Source organism: Poeciliopsis prolifica, unplaced genomic scaffold (assembly GCF_027474105.1).
Source record: "Poeciliopsis prolifica strain line A6 unplaced genomic scaffold, Auburn_PproV2 SCAFFOLD018, whole genome shotgun sequence".
NCBI lineage: Eukaryota > Metazoa > Chordata > Actinopteri > Cyprinodontiformes > Poeciliidae > Poeciliopsis > Poeciliopsis prolifica.
The window spans coordinates 9,050,924-9,064,232 of record NW_026562393.1 but is presented as its reverse complement, the minus strand read 5'-3'; the positions used below and the strand labels follow the sequence as shown (position 1 = coordinate 9,064,232).

General features: G+C 37.1%; 1 protein-coding gene across 2 annotated transcripts in view; it reads left to right on the top strand.

The window, feature by feature from the left end:
• Positions 1 to 5,487, top strand: part of pax2b (paired box 2b) — a 36,815-nt gene extending 31,328 nt beyond the window's left edge. The window contains exons 8-10 of one of the 2 annotated variants that reach the window (XM_055043080.1): positions 2,356 to 2,457; positions 4,145 to 4,231; positions 5,235 to 5,487. In XM_055043080.1, the coding sequence (XP_054899055.1) occupies positions 2,356 to 2,457; positions 4,145 to 4,231; positions 5,235 to 5,356 (311 nt within the window). In that variant the 3' untranslated portion in view covers positions 5,357 to 5,487. Of the gene's footprint in view, positions 1 to 2,355; positions 2,458 to 4,144; positions 4,232 to 5,215 lie in introns of both variants that reach the window. The other variant, XM_055043081.1, reaches the window with a different exon arrangement.
• The last annotated feature ends 7,822 nt before the right edge of the window (positions 5,488 to 13,309 follow it).

Here is a 13,309-nt window from a genome sequence, read left to right as displayed (position 1 = left end):
ACTTTAGGAAATAATTGTAAACACAAGACTTTCATTAAAGCAGTGATGCCTTTTGCAGTAATAACAAAAATAAGGTCAGTGTGGAGACACTGGCAGTAGTTACCCTTGTCTACACGCGCACACACGTTCGCACACAAGCACACAATGGCTTCACCCCTGCAGGACCCCCCACTACAGTACTCCCACGGCTCCCTTTGACTTATGTGCACTGGCTTGTGGCTAACTAATTCTTATAATAAATGAAAGGTCCAGCATGACCTCACTCTTCTCTGCAAAGCTCTTTAACTCTCGGCCCTGGAGTCTGAGCGCTTTAACAAAAAGACACATTTCAGCAGGCACTCATACAACGTGGCCACCAGTGCAAACAAAGGAGAACAGTTGTTAAACAAGAGGTCGTTAAGCAGCTGTTTAACGTGAAATTCTCAGCTTCAGATGTTGGAGCTGATCATTTATGATCATAATAAAAATATCTATACTATTCAGCATTGCTTTAGCAGCATATGTGATTTTTTCTTTTTTTTTTTAGCAAGAATAGTTTTATGTGGATTTTTTTCAGTTAGTAAATAAATCCAGAATTGCAAAGAAACACAGACATTGTTTAAAAAGAAAGAAAAAACATCTAAAAGTAATTTAAAGTAGGATTTTATGACTTGTTTACCTAGATTTCAGCTGATCTTCCTGTTTATAATCCAAGATTAAAGATAGGAAAGTATAGCTTAATTAGCATAATCCTTAAAAACCAATTCGCTCAAGGAACAAATTGCTTTGCTTTAAAAAGGTTAATTTTTCTTTGTGAAATAACAAAAAGGCATTTGGATTGTAGTTCTGTTTTACAAATTCTTTCGAAAGTATTCATAATACTTTGATTTTTGTTTTTTTTACATTTTGTAGCAACTTCAAAGGCTTCTCTGCCCCTGCAAAAGAAAAGCATTCCCGCAGTATGATGCTGCCACTACAGTGTTCCAGAAGATGTGCAGTTGTGTCTCCCGTGTTGCATGCGGCAATTTGCAAAAGTAACTTTCATTTTAGATTTTTCTGTCTGAGTTGTTTCAGCTCATCCAGAGTTGGAACAGGAATCTCGGCTGTTTCACTGATTAATGTTCTTCATGTTCCCTCTCCTGGCCTGTGTGTTTAGACAACATGTCTTGGCAGGTTTGCAACTGTTTTCAAAAGGTGGTTTGAACTTGTGGAGATTTAAAACCTCTGATGTTTCGTTTTTTGTATATACAATCTTACTGGGCCTTAAACATATTTACAACTTTCTGCCTTACTTGTTTGCTGTGCTGCTTTGTCTTTTGTTTTTGCATTGGGTTTTATTTTGGGCACCAAAGTGGGGGGGAGAGGAGAACACTTTTCAGATTTGTATCTGTAAAAAAATTAAAATCCATGTTTAACTTTCCTTTAACCTTATAACTTAAAAAAAAATCTAGTCAAAACCTATTGACATTCATAGTTGCATCATAAAATGTGAAAAAGTTTTTTGAGTTACACTACTTCTACAAATACAAGCCACAGTGAATTAGCTTAAATTAATCATAAAATCATTGTGCCACTACAGTTAATAATTGCTCTACTGTCATTTCATCCTGTAGTTCCTCATTAAATCTATTTATAGATGAGCTTCTCTTTGAGACCAAGTGGTCCTCATGGCTGACAATATAGCAGGGGCCTTCTTTATCCCCACCACTGCGTAGATTGGGGTTACATGCTGGAGTCCTAATGTCCCCGAGTCCAGATAGGACAGTCGAGCCGTCACTTCCAATTATAGAGCTGAATATCTGCAGCTGAAGAATTGATGCTGTGCAAAAAGCTCCTGAATTTTTTGGACTGTTCAGCGAAGAAGCCTTGTAGGGTTTGGCCAAGTTGATATATTTAGACCAGCTTGAACTGGTTAGTGAGGGAACTGCAGATTATCTGGTCCAAAAGGCAGGAGTAGCACAACTTAAAAAAAAAACAATACTGGCTGATGTATTATGTTAACGTAACACCAGATTACTTTGTTGAGTATGAGATATTGCATTTATGGACAAATGTGAAAGGCCATCAACAGCAGACCTGTTCATAAAAAAAATCACTGAATACATTTCACTGACAGGTATCTTACCTACACTAAGTTTCCTTCTCTTGTGGAAAACATTTCAACATTTTCCTACTTCCATTTTCAAAGTAGTTTGTCCAATTTTTCTTATTGTTAAGGCGAAAAATTCACAGAATTTTAACATAGAAATATTTTCTGTAAAATGGATTTATTTTATTGTTATATCTGATAAATATATATATTTTTTTTCTTTTCAAGAAGTAGGATGAATTGGTGAATATTAACCCATTTTGCCTGTATCTCCTTTGTCTCTGCAGGCCGGGATATGGCAAACACGACCTTACCCGGGTATCCCCCTCACGTTCCCCCAACAGGCCAAGGCAGCTACCCAACCTCAACACTCGCTGGAATGGTTCCTGGTGAGTTGAAAATGGCATCACCGTTTCCTGCTATCAACAGGGTCGAATATGGTGTGGTGACACCCTCAAAATGAAAATGTGTGGAAGCTATAAAGCAGGGTGTGGAGACGTTAATGGTGACTTATGCAGAGAGGTGAAGAATATTGATTTCTCTGTGCAATGAAAACAGTAAAAATACATAAATCATCACAGCAATGGCTCTAAACATAGGAGCAAGAAATACAAACAGAAAACAAACGAAAATACACTTAAGGAATAGCTACAACACAGTCAATGACTCCATCCATAGAAACACAGAGTGAAGAGTTTCCATAGTAAGGAGTGCAATGGCTCAATCCAGAAAAAAGACAGAACCAAACAGCCACACTATGACAGACATAATTTTTATTGGTAAAGAAACTAAATTGGAGACAATAGTAATGGCAGGACATTGGTCCAAAAATATATATGGGAAAAATACACAAAGTTAGGTGCAGCACTAGGTCCATCAGTTGCTCAGCTTTGAAATTTTTAAACACAGAAGAAATGAGTCAGAGGTACTTTCTATGGAGAAGAAATACAGAAAGTGCACAAAGTGAGTGGAAGCAATGACTCCAAAGATGACTGAGGTGAGGAATTTATAATACATTTTAATGATCCATCAACAAAAAGATTATTTCTTTAGGGCTTAGGGATGGGTTGTTATATATTTTTTCTACTTTTTGGTTTAATGATATAATTTAATTTGTTCTTGTATATCCTTCATAGCGAATGAATTAACCTGACATCAAAGTGAGAGAAAAAAAAATCTGGGTAAATTTACTCTTTGAAATCAATAGATTTTACATTTACCAACATACTTCTGCAAACAGCAACGTCCATTTAACAGCTGATAGTAAAAATGAAGCAAAGCGCTCCCAGTAGCAGTTGTAGTCTACATTTATGTTTGGATTATAGATGATGAAGCCGGTAAATCACACAGGACAGAAAGAAACCAGACGGACCTGCTTTTACTTTCCATTTGTTCTTCTGTGGCAAGCAGCAAAAGATGAGCACCTTAATCCAATGGCTTGTGGTTTTGTATCATAACCGATTCATCCTATACACAATCGACTCGTCCTGTCACTAATTTTTAGTGACAGGACCCAAACACTGTTAAAGGAAAGCCATTTCTCACCAGCCTCATATAAAATCTAGCCTTTATTGTCTCATAAAAGAAAGAAAGGTGTTATACAAACAGCGATGCTCACAGACATGTTCCAAGTTACTTCCCCTGCAATGAAATTCTTCTGCAGGAAACCTCCGAGCTCAAACCAAAGAGGCTTCAGATTGAACACGTTAAAATTCTCCAAAGAAAGGCAGCAGGATTTACGGCAACAAATCAGAAACGCATGCATGAAACTGTTTATTACCACTCTGTATTTATTAGAGCGGCTTGAAATATGCTGGCCACCGAAGAAAGGGTTAGATATCCATAAATGGGACAGGGAAAGCCACCTTCAGTGTCACATCCTGTATTGTTCAGTGTTGCATAACTTAAGTGAAATGAAAAAGAAATAAATTACTTGCTTGACTGGGTGCACACTGATGACTATCACTCCCGGTCTCAAATTGCGTCCTGTTTTGAATGACGAGAAATGAGTGCATGTGAAGTGGCATGGGTTTCGATGTATTGAAATGCTAATTGATTTGTTGTTTTGTTTTGCAGGGAGTGAGTTTTCGGGGAACCCCTACAGTCATCCACAGTACACGACCTACAACGAAGCCTGGCGATTCAGCAATCCAGCATTACTAAGTGAGTAGTGTTTAATGAGAAGTAAATGACTGACAAACTTGTCTCAGTGATGCTGGTTAGAGTTGCAGCGTACCAGCTGCTGTACCGGTCCAGCAGGTTACAAATAAGTGATCCAGGAATCATAAATCCCTAATTTATTGTTTTAAGACAGATGGAGTCTTTATCACTAGATGTCCTCATCCACAGAGTTTTAAAATGCACAATTGAACTGTCTTTCTGCAGAACTACAGAATATGATGTCATATATAAGGGACTTTATGAATAAGATTTGTTTTATTATTTCTGTGTAGTTATGCGACAGAAAAACTTTTATATTTATTGTTACTTTCTGTAGGGTTTTAACCAAAGGAGCTCCAGTATTAAATAACAATAAATTCAGCCCTCAGAAAAGTATATAAAAGTATATATATTACGTTTACAGGAACAAACTGAGATTTTGCCAGCGATTTTGCAAATCACCAACAATTTAAGTAACTGTTCAATATTCAGACTTATTAAATCATTACACTTAGAAAGTGTCCAGATCCCTCTAGCAACTTCTTTTGAGAAAATCAACTAGCTACTTTGTCCTGTGTTATTAGAAACTTTTGGCTATAATAATGTTTGCCAAAGCTATAAATATGGTGACAGAGATCATTTTCTAAGACGCTCTTCAAACGGGCAAGACGAGAGATCATTCAGTTCAAGTCAGGCAGGCGTTCTTCATATGTCAGGTAGTGACATCAAGAATATTATTTGCCAGAATCTGTATGAGAGCAGTTGTTAAAAAGCATAAAACAACTGGAACTATGACAAACAAAGTGGGGGGTGAAGTTTACCTGGCCGTTGTCAGATAATTAATAAAATAGCATCAAGGATAATTACCTGTAACTCCTATATAAGTGTTATACAGATTATTGTACGTATCATTCATGGTCATTTATAAATGGCAGTGAAAGCTGTAATTTGTTGTTTCAAATGGTTCATTCTTCTGTTAACTTTCAGGTTCCCCTTATTATTATAGTGCCGCGTCGAGAGGCTCCGCCCCTCCCACTGCTGCCACTGCCTATGACCGTCACTAGTTACCATGGAAACCAAATCAACCTGCAGGACCACGGCCTCAGCCTCCATATTGCCCAGGTGTGAAGAACACGGTCCACTGGATACTGAGCAAAAAGCGCATAAAATGTCCCCGACTTACAAAAAAATAACATTGAAAACAACAAAAATAGAGGAGAAAATTCATGGATTCAAGACAACCGCCATCTTCTCTTATTACAGCTTTTCTTTGGATTTCTTTTTCTTTCTTTTTTTTTTTTTTTGGACACGCAAAGCCAAAAAAAAAAAAAGAAAAACACAATTATGGAACAGTGAAAGTTTAAACCTTGGCTAATTGCAATGGTTTAAAAAAACAGGACTCCAGACAAAAACATCCTGAATTTATTTTCCCCACCTGTGGTGCCACTCTTTCATCCATAACAGATCAATACTGTACATTCTTTTCCTCAATGGGTCCCAGCAGGGGAAAGTCCACAGCTTGAAATGTGTCATCAGGCTTTTTTTTTCTCTCTCCCTTTTTTTCCCCCCTTTTGCCATTTGTCTCCTACTCGAATCAAATCGCAATGCACAGAGATCAAGGGAGATAAGCAGCAACCCGCGCGCAGGCTGTGGCGGTTGTTTTTCAGTCCGTCTGAGCAGGCACTGACCAAACATCCAGCATGAGTGGAAGAAAAAAAAATCAATCGCTTTTGATGCCGTGAGAAGATTAGGACATGTTTTCTGTGAGACACAATCAAGATGTAAAAATGGAAAATGAAATAAACACCTGTTTGAAAAATAGCGGGAACCATGTTATTATAGCACCATGGCTCACTATTTGCAAGGTTTCCAGTTAAAATAATTTTTTTATTTCATTTTTTTATAATTTGTAAAGACTAATTTGCAGACTGCTTGGCTAATGTTTGACTTGTTCTCTGTCAGGAAGGTAATCAGGCAAAACCTTTTGAGTGTTTTATTTTTGTGTTACGTTTGCACTATTTTGGAGGTTTGCAACACTGGACTGTGGTTATGCAGAAAAACTAAATGTGCATATTTGTTTTATGTAAAAAAGAAAAACTGACTGTAAGTCTTATGTGTCTCAGTCTGTAAAGGCACTTACAGTTTTACAAAGCCCATCATCTCACTGACTTGATGTGCACTATAGCCTACTATTTTATGTTCTCACTGCTTATGTTTAAGTTCATTAAGTCTTTGGCATTCAACTGCAGAAGTAAGGATATAACAGCCATTCCAAATCTAATTTGTCTGGATTCACTCTGATTGGATGATTCTGACATCGAAAAGCAGGGTGACAATTTCAACTATAAATGCCTTAAACATGTGCCCTCCTAACTTTAACTCCCGCATGTTTCTGGACAAGTAATTGTTTTTTCCAGCAAAGCTGGAATCATTTTTTTTTTCCTCATCTGTCAAGTGAATGTATTTGCATTTGCCAAAGACTTAGTTCTTTTTAATGTTAATTTACAGGCCTCCGATATGCATCATGAGAGCAGTATTATTATTATTATTATTATTATTATTATTATTATTATTATTATTATTATTATTATTATTATTAGAAAAGCCCACAATGGTCACGAGGAAAATTATATGTATAAATTCTATGCAGTGCAAAGATGGTCATCATATGCATATTCAGCTGTAAACCTAAAGGTAGGTGGAGTTTATTTAATGTTATGTTATTTACAATTTGTTCATTTTGTAGAAGCATTTTGTGTGTGCGTTTGCGGGTGTGTGGGTGGATGAGCGTGTGTGTGCGTGCGTGCGTGTGTGTGTGTGGATGTGTGCGCGTGTGATATGAAGACACTTCTCTGTATATACAGTAAGGAAAAACTGTCTTTCATGTTCATGGGTATTATCACTTTCATTATGCCGGTATCACTTGTACAATAATAAAAGTGTCTGAAATCTTTTATGCAAAACGATTTGTGTGATGTGTCTGACTGAAGCAATCAGATAAATATATCAAGTTAGGAATGGTTCCTATTCTGGTGATTTAGCTCATAGGTGGAACTTAATGTTTTACAGATCCAGTCTTTATTTCTGTTTTCTGTAGATTATGATTATTTAAATAATTGATGTAAGCCACAATCATGAAAACTATCAGAGACTTGAAAGTTATGAATGTATGCAATGAATCAGTACGACTTTCACTTTCTGAATTGAATTATTGAAAAAAATTAACTTTCCAAAGACTTTTACAAGGTGACTTTTTATTATTGTTAGATTATTATTTCCACAATAATGACAATGTTTTTTTTTTCAAATCAGTGATTGTTTCTGCACATAAACTCATAGCAAGACTCCAAACCTAACAGTACTTTATAGGTCAGTCAACTGAAGAATTATTTTCACCTGACAAGAATTTGTATAATTTTTTTTTTTAAATCCTTTAAATAAAATATTTTAATGCAGAGATTTTATTTTATAAAACGATTTAGAAAATGTACCCTTTAATTTGAGCACATCTGATGAACAGGGAAAGAAAATACCTTGAATAAAATGCTTTAACAGAATTGTCAGTCACACTAATTTGCAGTCTGAACAATTCCTTAAAAATAAAAAAAAATCAACAAAAGCATTTTTGTGATCTCTAATTTATATTTTGAGGTAATATTAGAAACCTGCAAGTTATTAATCAAAACTTGTAGAACAGAAAACTCCATTTGATGCCCATTTTTAAATTGATAAAAAGGGGAATTTTGTTTTTCAAACCATAAAAAGTAGAAAACTGTTACAATATATGCTTTATGTTGTCTGACATTTAGAATGAGAATTAGAAAAGGATGCTTTTGTTAATTTTTAACAAAAGGAAATACAATATTTAAGAAATGTGGCATGACCCCTTTCATCTGAATCTGCCAAATACCAAAGTCCAGAAGTCACCTGATTAGTAAACTGAGTCCACCTGTGTGTAATTTACTTTGAGCATAAATCCAGCCGTTATATGAAGGACTCAAAGGTTGTTGCAGGATGTTAGTGAACAAAAGCATTGTCAAGACCAAGGAACTCATGAGACAGGTCGCTGGTAAGAAGCTTAGATTAGACTTTGATTAGAAAGTAATATCCCAATCCTTCAACGTCTCATAGATGACTGTTCAAATAAACATCTGAAAAATCAAGAGTTTGGCAACTGCGCACAAATGCGAATCTACTCAGACAAAGCTGTCTTCTGGTGCGATTCTCATCTCCCTTCAGCACTCGGTCTGATTTCTCCCATTGAGCTGGATTTGTCAAGATGAATTTCAGAAGGTTTTGTGAACAGTGACGCAGCTTTTGAATTAGGATCTGTTTATAGCTGTAGTTAGGTAATAGGAGTGGAGGAAGTGTGTCATTCTGTTCAAGATGCTTCCAGAACTTCACCAATTAAAGTCGGACCAAGACATTTTATTGCTAGCAAAGATATCATGTCCCCTCTCGTTTACAGCCATTTTGTTCAGCTTAGCACTTCTCTCTTTGCAGTGGGGGATGGTTGTTTACAGCACATGCAACTTCCGGTAAACTTCATTGACCTGCTGCATTAGAAACATTCTGGCCAAATATTAGAAAGTCAGTAAAGTTAGACCAATTGTTTAAAGCTTTAACAGAGTACAAGCCTTCAGAAGACAATCATTTATCAAAAGTTGAGGGACCAGAACCTCTGCTGAAGCAAAGCATATAACAAGAGTTTATGCCACTCCCTAAACTCACAGGCCTGGCATGAAGAGTATTAAACAAAGAACAAGCCAAAATCACCATGTGAACCGGAGGAGCTACAGTTATTCACAGCTCAGGTAGGATAATCTCTCAACAGGATAATTAAGGGTTATGGAAGTTTCCAAACCTGGGTTTAATGGAAGATTGGTAAAAAGAAAGTCGGTGTTTAAAGAAACGCAAAAGAAGTCATGAAATTTAATGCACTTCATGAGCCATGTTGGCTAATATGTGCAACCAACGTTCTGGCAAGAGAAGACCAAAATGTATGCCTCTCTGTATGTCTACCTCAGAACTGCATTACATTGAACAATCTTGCAATTGTTTTTTATCAGTTTGGATAGATTTTTTTCTCAATGTTTTTTCTCCAAAGTAACTAAATATTGATGGATTTCAAGACTGAACAAGTCAATGGGAGCTTATGTTTTGCTCCCATTGTTTTAAGTATTCCAAATTCCCATTTTCAGTATCCTATAATGTGCACAAAGTGATTCATTTATAGCTTTCAGCTGCATTTTACAGCCAAAACCTCTTTGTGTGATTCGCCTATTCTTAAATAAATTAATAAAGTATGCAATGTCTACAAATTTAGCTCCAGATGACAGATAACTGCATCTGTATTGTTTAAAATACACACATTTCCTTCCAAGGTATAAAGATCACAGTGGAGAGAAAGAGACTACAGTGAGAATGCCTCTGAATGTTTTCTCCATGATTTGGATCACTGAGCAGCACATAAAGTGTTTAACCTCTCCCCGCTTTGTAAAGCTGAATTAATTTTTCTAGCACTGTGCCTGAATTCAATTTGTGCCAAGTTACAGGGAGAGATTTATGCATAAAATCCCTCTCAGAGCTTCTTTTCGCTCTTTCTTTGCTCCGTAATCCCTCTGCCACTGCCACCTTGTGTGATTTAGTTATATCGTTATTGATTTATGTGAAGTGGACACTGTTCTGATTAGAGTTTTGTGATTTGCAAAGGATTTGGGCAGAGTGCGTACATGATAAACTGGCACGTACATTAAAATTTATGTCAGCAGGAGGAGCATTTCTTGATTAAAAATTGTTTTAAAGCTTGAAAGCAAAAGGGAGTTTGACATAATTGACCTGGGAGAATATCATTGCCAAGCTTCAACAATGAAACAGCTTTCTTAGCAGAACTCCATAACCTCCGCTTGCTTTGTAATTCAATTTCTCCGCCTTTTGTTTATTTCATGGCTCCCCCACAAAGCGTCAAAATCTGATATTTTGTCAGCTTCTAGCTGTCGTGTATGTTTGTCATTCACAGCTCTAGTTAGAGAGGGAGGAGGAGGGGGAAAAAAACAAAAGACAGAATCGGACTCTCCCTTTTTCTGCATGTGAGAATTCCCAGAAGTGAAATTATTCTATTTAGATGGAAACTTTTTGTCACTTTCCTGTCCAAATTGGCAGATCTGGCTCTCTCTTCTGAAACTAATAAACTGCAAACCTGGATGTATCTGTCACTCAAGCTCAAATTGAGTGCAGCATGCCAGATGACAAAGGCGTCCTACATATAAATAAATAAATACATAAATACATAATTATGTAAACTTGATGTATGAAAAGGAGATCTCATTGGCTGTAATCGACACCTGTCTCGGTTTTTACCCGTCAAATATAAAAAAGGATTTTCCGTTGAATGAAATTGAATATTGATTAAAACCAAAAAAAAGTTTTATTTAGCAGAAGGCTAAATCGGGAGCTCAAGAAATAATAACAAAATAGTAATCATCTTAATGCGCAAGTGTAGAAATCTTGATTCATTGCTACTTTAGATAAGAAGCTTTAATTTATTTGAAAGAAATGTTTTCGTTTTTTTTTTTTTTTACTTTCCTGCTTCATCTAACTATGTCCACATTTCCAGAGCCAACAGATTAAATAAAGATTAATGCTTTACTTCTAAGTTGATTTGCGGTAATTGCATTTATGAGTGGACCCCATTCTACATATTGCTTCTGAAGTAATTGAATCATTAGGACTAAAAGTTGCACCACATGAAAACACTTACATTTGGCAGGATCTTAAAAATGTGCGTCATACAAAAGCAAATAAGTACTATGAAGAAAACATTAGTATAGATTTTTCACACTAAATATTTATTTTTTCAACAAGTAAAACAAAATGTTTCCCATTCAAAAGTATTCTTATGTCTTTATCTCTTGCACATTTTGTCACTTTGCAAGATATGCGCATTACATTACTCATGCAAAATATGCATAAGTAATACTTAGTTATTAATTGCAAGGAAGTTGACTCATTATTTTTCAAATGTAATGCAAATAAAAATCTGAAAAGTGTGGTGTGCACATGCACAATACTCTGTAGATCCACCTCTCGCTGTAATTTTTGACTCTCTACCAGCTTCACTCATCTGTAGACTGCTTGTGAAATTTCTGCCTGCTTTTCTTGCCCATTTACTTGACGTAGGTCTAGACTTCAACTATCCTATTCAAACAACTGAACATGCTTTAATCTTAACTATTATATTTTAGCTCTAGCTCGCTGTATGATCAGCGTCATTATCCGGATTTAAAATAAAACTCTGCTCCAGTCTCAAATCTTTGCTCTCTGTGACAGGTTGTCCCCTAGAAGTGCGATATTTAGCTCCATCATTCTTACCTTAAACTCTGACCAGCTTCCGTTTCTCTGCTAAAGAAAAGCATCTCCACTGCACAACAACACGCTTATCATGTTTTATACATGTGAGCTTTCCATGTTTTACATGTGCAGTTAGTGTTTATATGTAGATGAGGAAGTTCTTTTGTTTTGTTTCTTCCCACCAAGATGACTTTAGGTAAACAGCAAACGGGACTTCTTGCAGCTTTATTTCAACAACGGCTTTTTTTAAATCTACTCTTACTATTCAGACTTGTGGAGTTCACAGATATCTTTCCACAGCTTGTCCCATCTTAGCTGTGGCTCTCTGCGGCGCCTTTAGTGTTACCAAGGATATTGTCTGATTTTCTGATAAATGTGCTGCTAGTAGATTGTAGATTAGCCTTGGCACGTTTGCAGTTGTCAGTATGGAGTATTGGAGTATTAAAAATCTTCCTACCCTAACCACCTGTAGGTATCTTTCATTACATTTTAAAGCTAACCATATAAAAATGTCTCTAATCACATATGTTTAAACATAGTTTTGGCAGCAATTAGAAGCCCCCAGGTATCCTAACTGAGAAGCTCTTCATGCATAACATCAAACCACACCTTTTATCTGACTGCTGACCTTTTGGGCTGCTACGCACTAACACTGAACGCTCTTTCTGTGTGATTTATACAGTGGTTCTGCAAATACGCCGACTGCTGCTGAATTATAATTTGGTTACTGGTGTGTCAAATGTACAATAAATCCTCAGGATGTTATCATTTGTCCAGACACGCGAAGTAGACGTTGGAAAAGGGAGAGAGAGGAGAGAGAGAATATGAAAATGCATTTCACGTCTTCATTTTATCTGAGTGTCATCTGAGCTGCGGTTTGTGAATAGAGGGAATGGATCTGCTGCTTTATGTGCTGTATCTAATTGGATGTGGCAATATATAATATGATTTCTCTAGTATCCATCAATTCCTGTGTTAGACCTGTTTGTATGGCCGTGTCAGAGGGGCAGCCTAGCTTGTTATGATGCCTGAGCAGCAATTATGAGGTAAATTTTGACTCTCACTCCATGAGGCCATCCAGAGGATACTCAGAGGGAGGTTCCTAATGAGTGAGCATTGATTGATTGGACATAATCGGTGCCCTGATTGACTGAAGGTGAGTGAGGAAAAACCGGAGAGGGGTTTGGATGGAGGGTGCATTTCCAAATGAACCAAATTAGCAGCTATTAGATCTGTATAGGTGAGCGCCACACCTCTGCCAAAACTGTGCTGGCTCAGCCTTGTGCCAGCCCTCATTTACACTTCACCAGTAAATAATTACCCTAATGGCTATTGTGTGATACATGAAGCAATTAAAATCCTCGTACAGTGCACCTTGCTCAGTGATCCTGTCAGGTTCCACATACTGTAACAGGCACCGGTGGTCCTGGGCTGCTAGTTCCTCGCTACCTGACTGGTCGGTAATGGGGATACCCTCCAAAGCAGACGGAGGAACTCGCTAATCGGCTGGAGCTGTCAGGCAGACCTGTTTGTTTGGGAAATATTCAGAGAACGAGTGAGAAATTCAATGCAGACTGTGGCTGGATAATAGATGGAGAACCATCAACCCCCATCCTTCTTTTTTCCCCCTTCTGTAACCCCAGCTTCTCCTGTAGCTTCCCCCCCCACACACACCCTCCACCTCCGCCTCCACACTCCCAACACCCCAGTCACTGTCAGGCCAAACACATG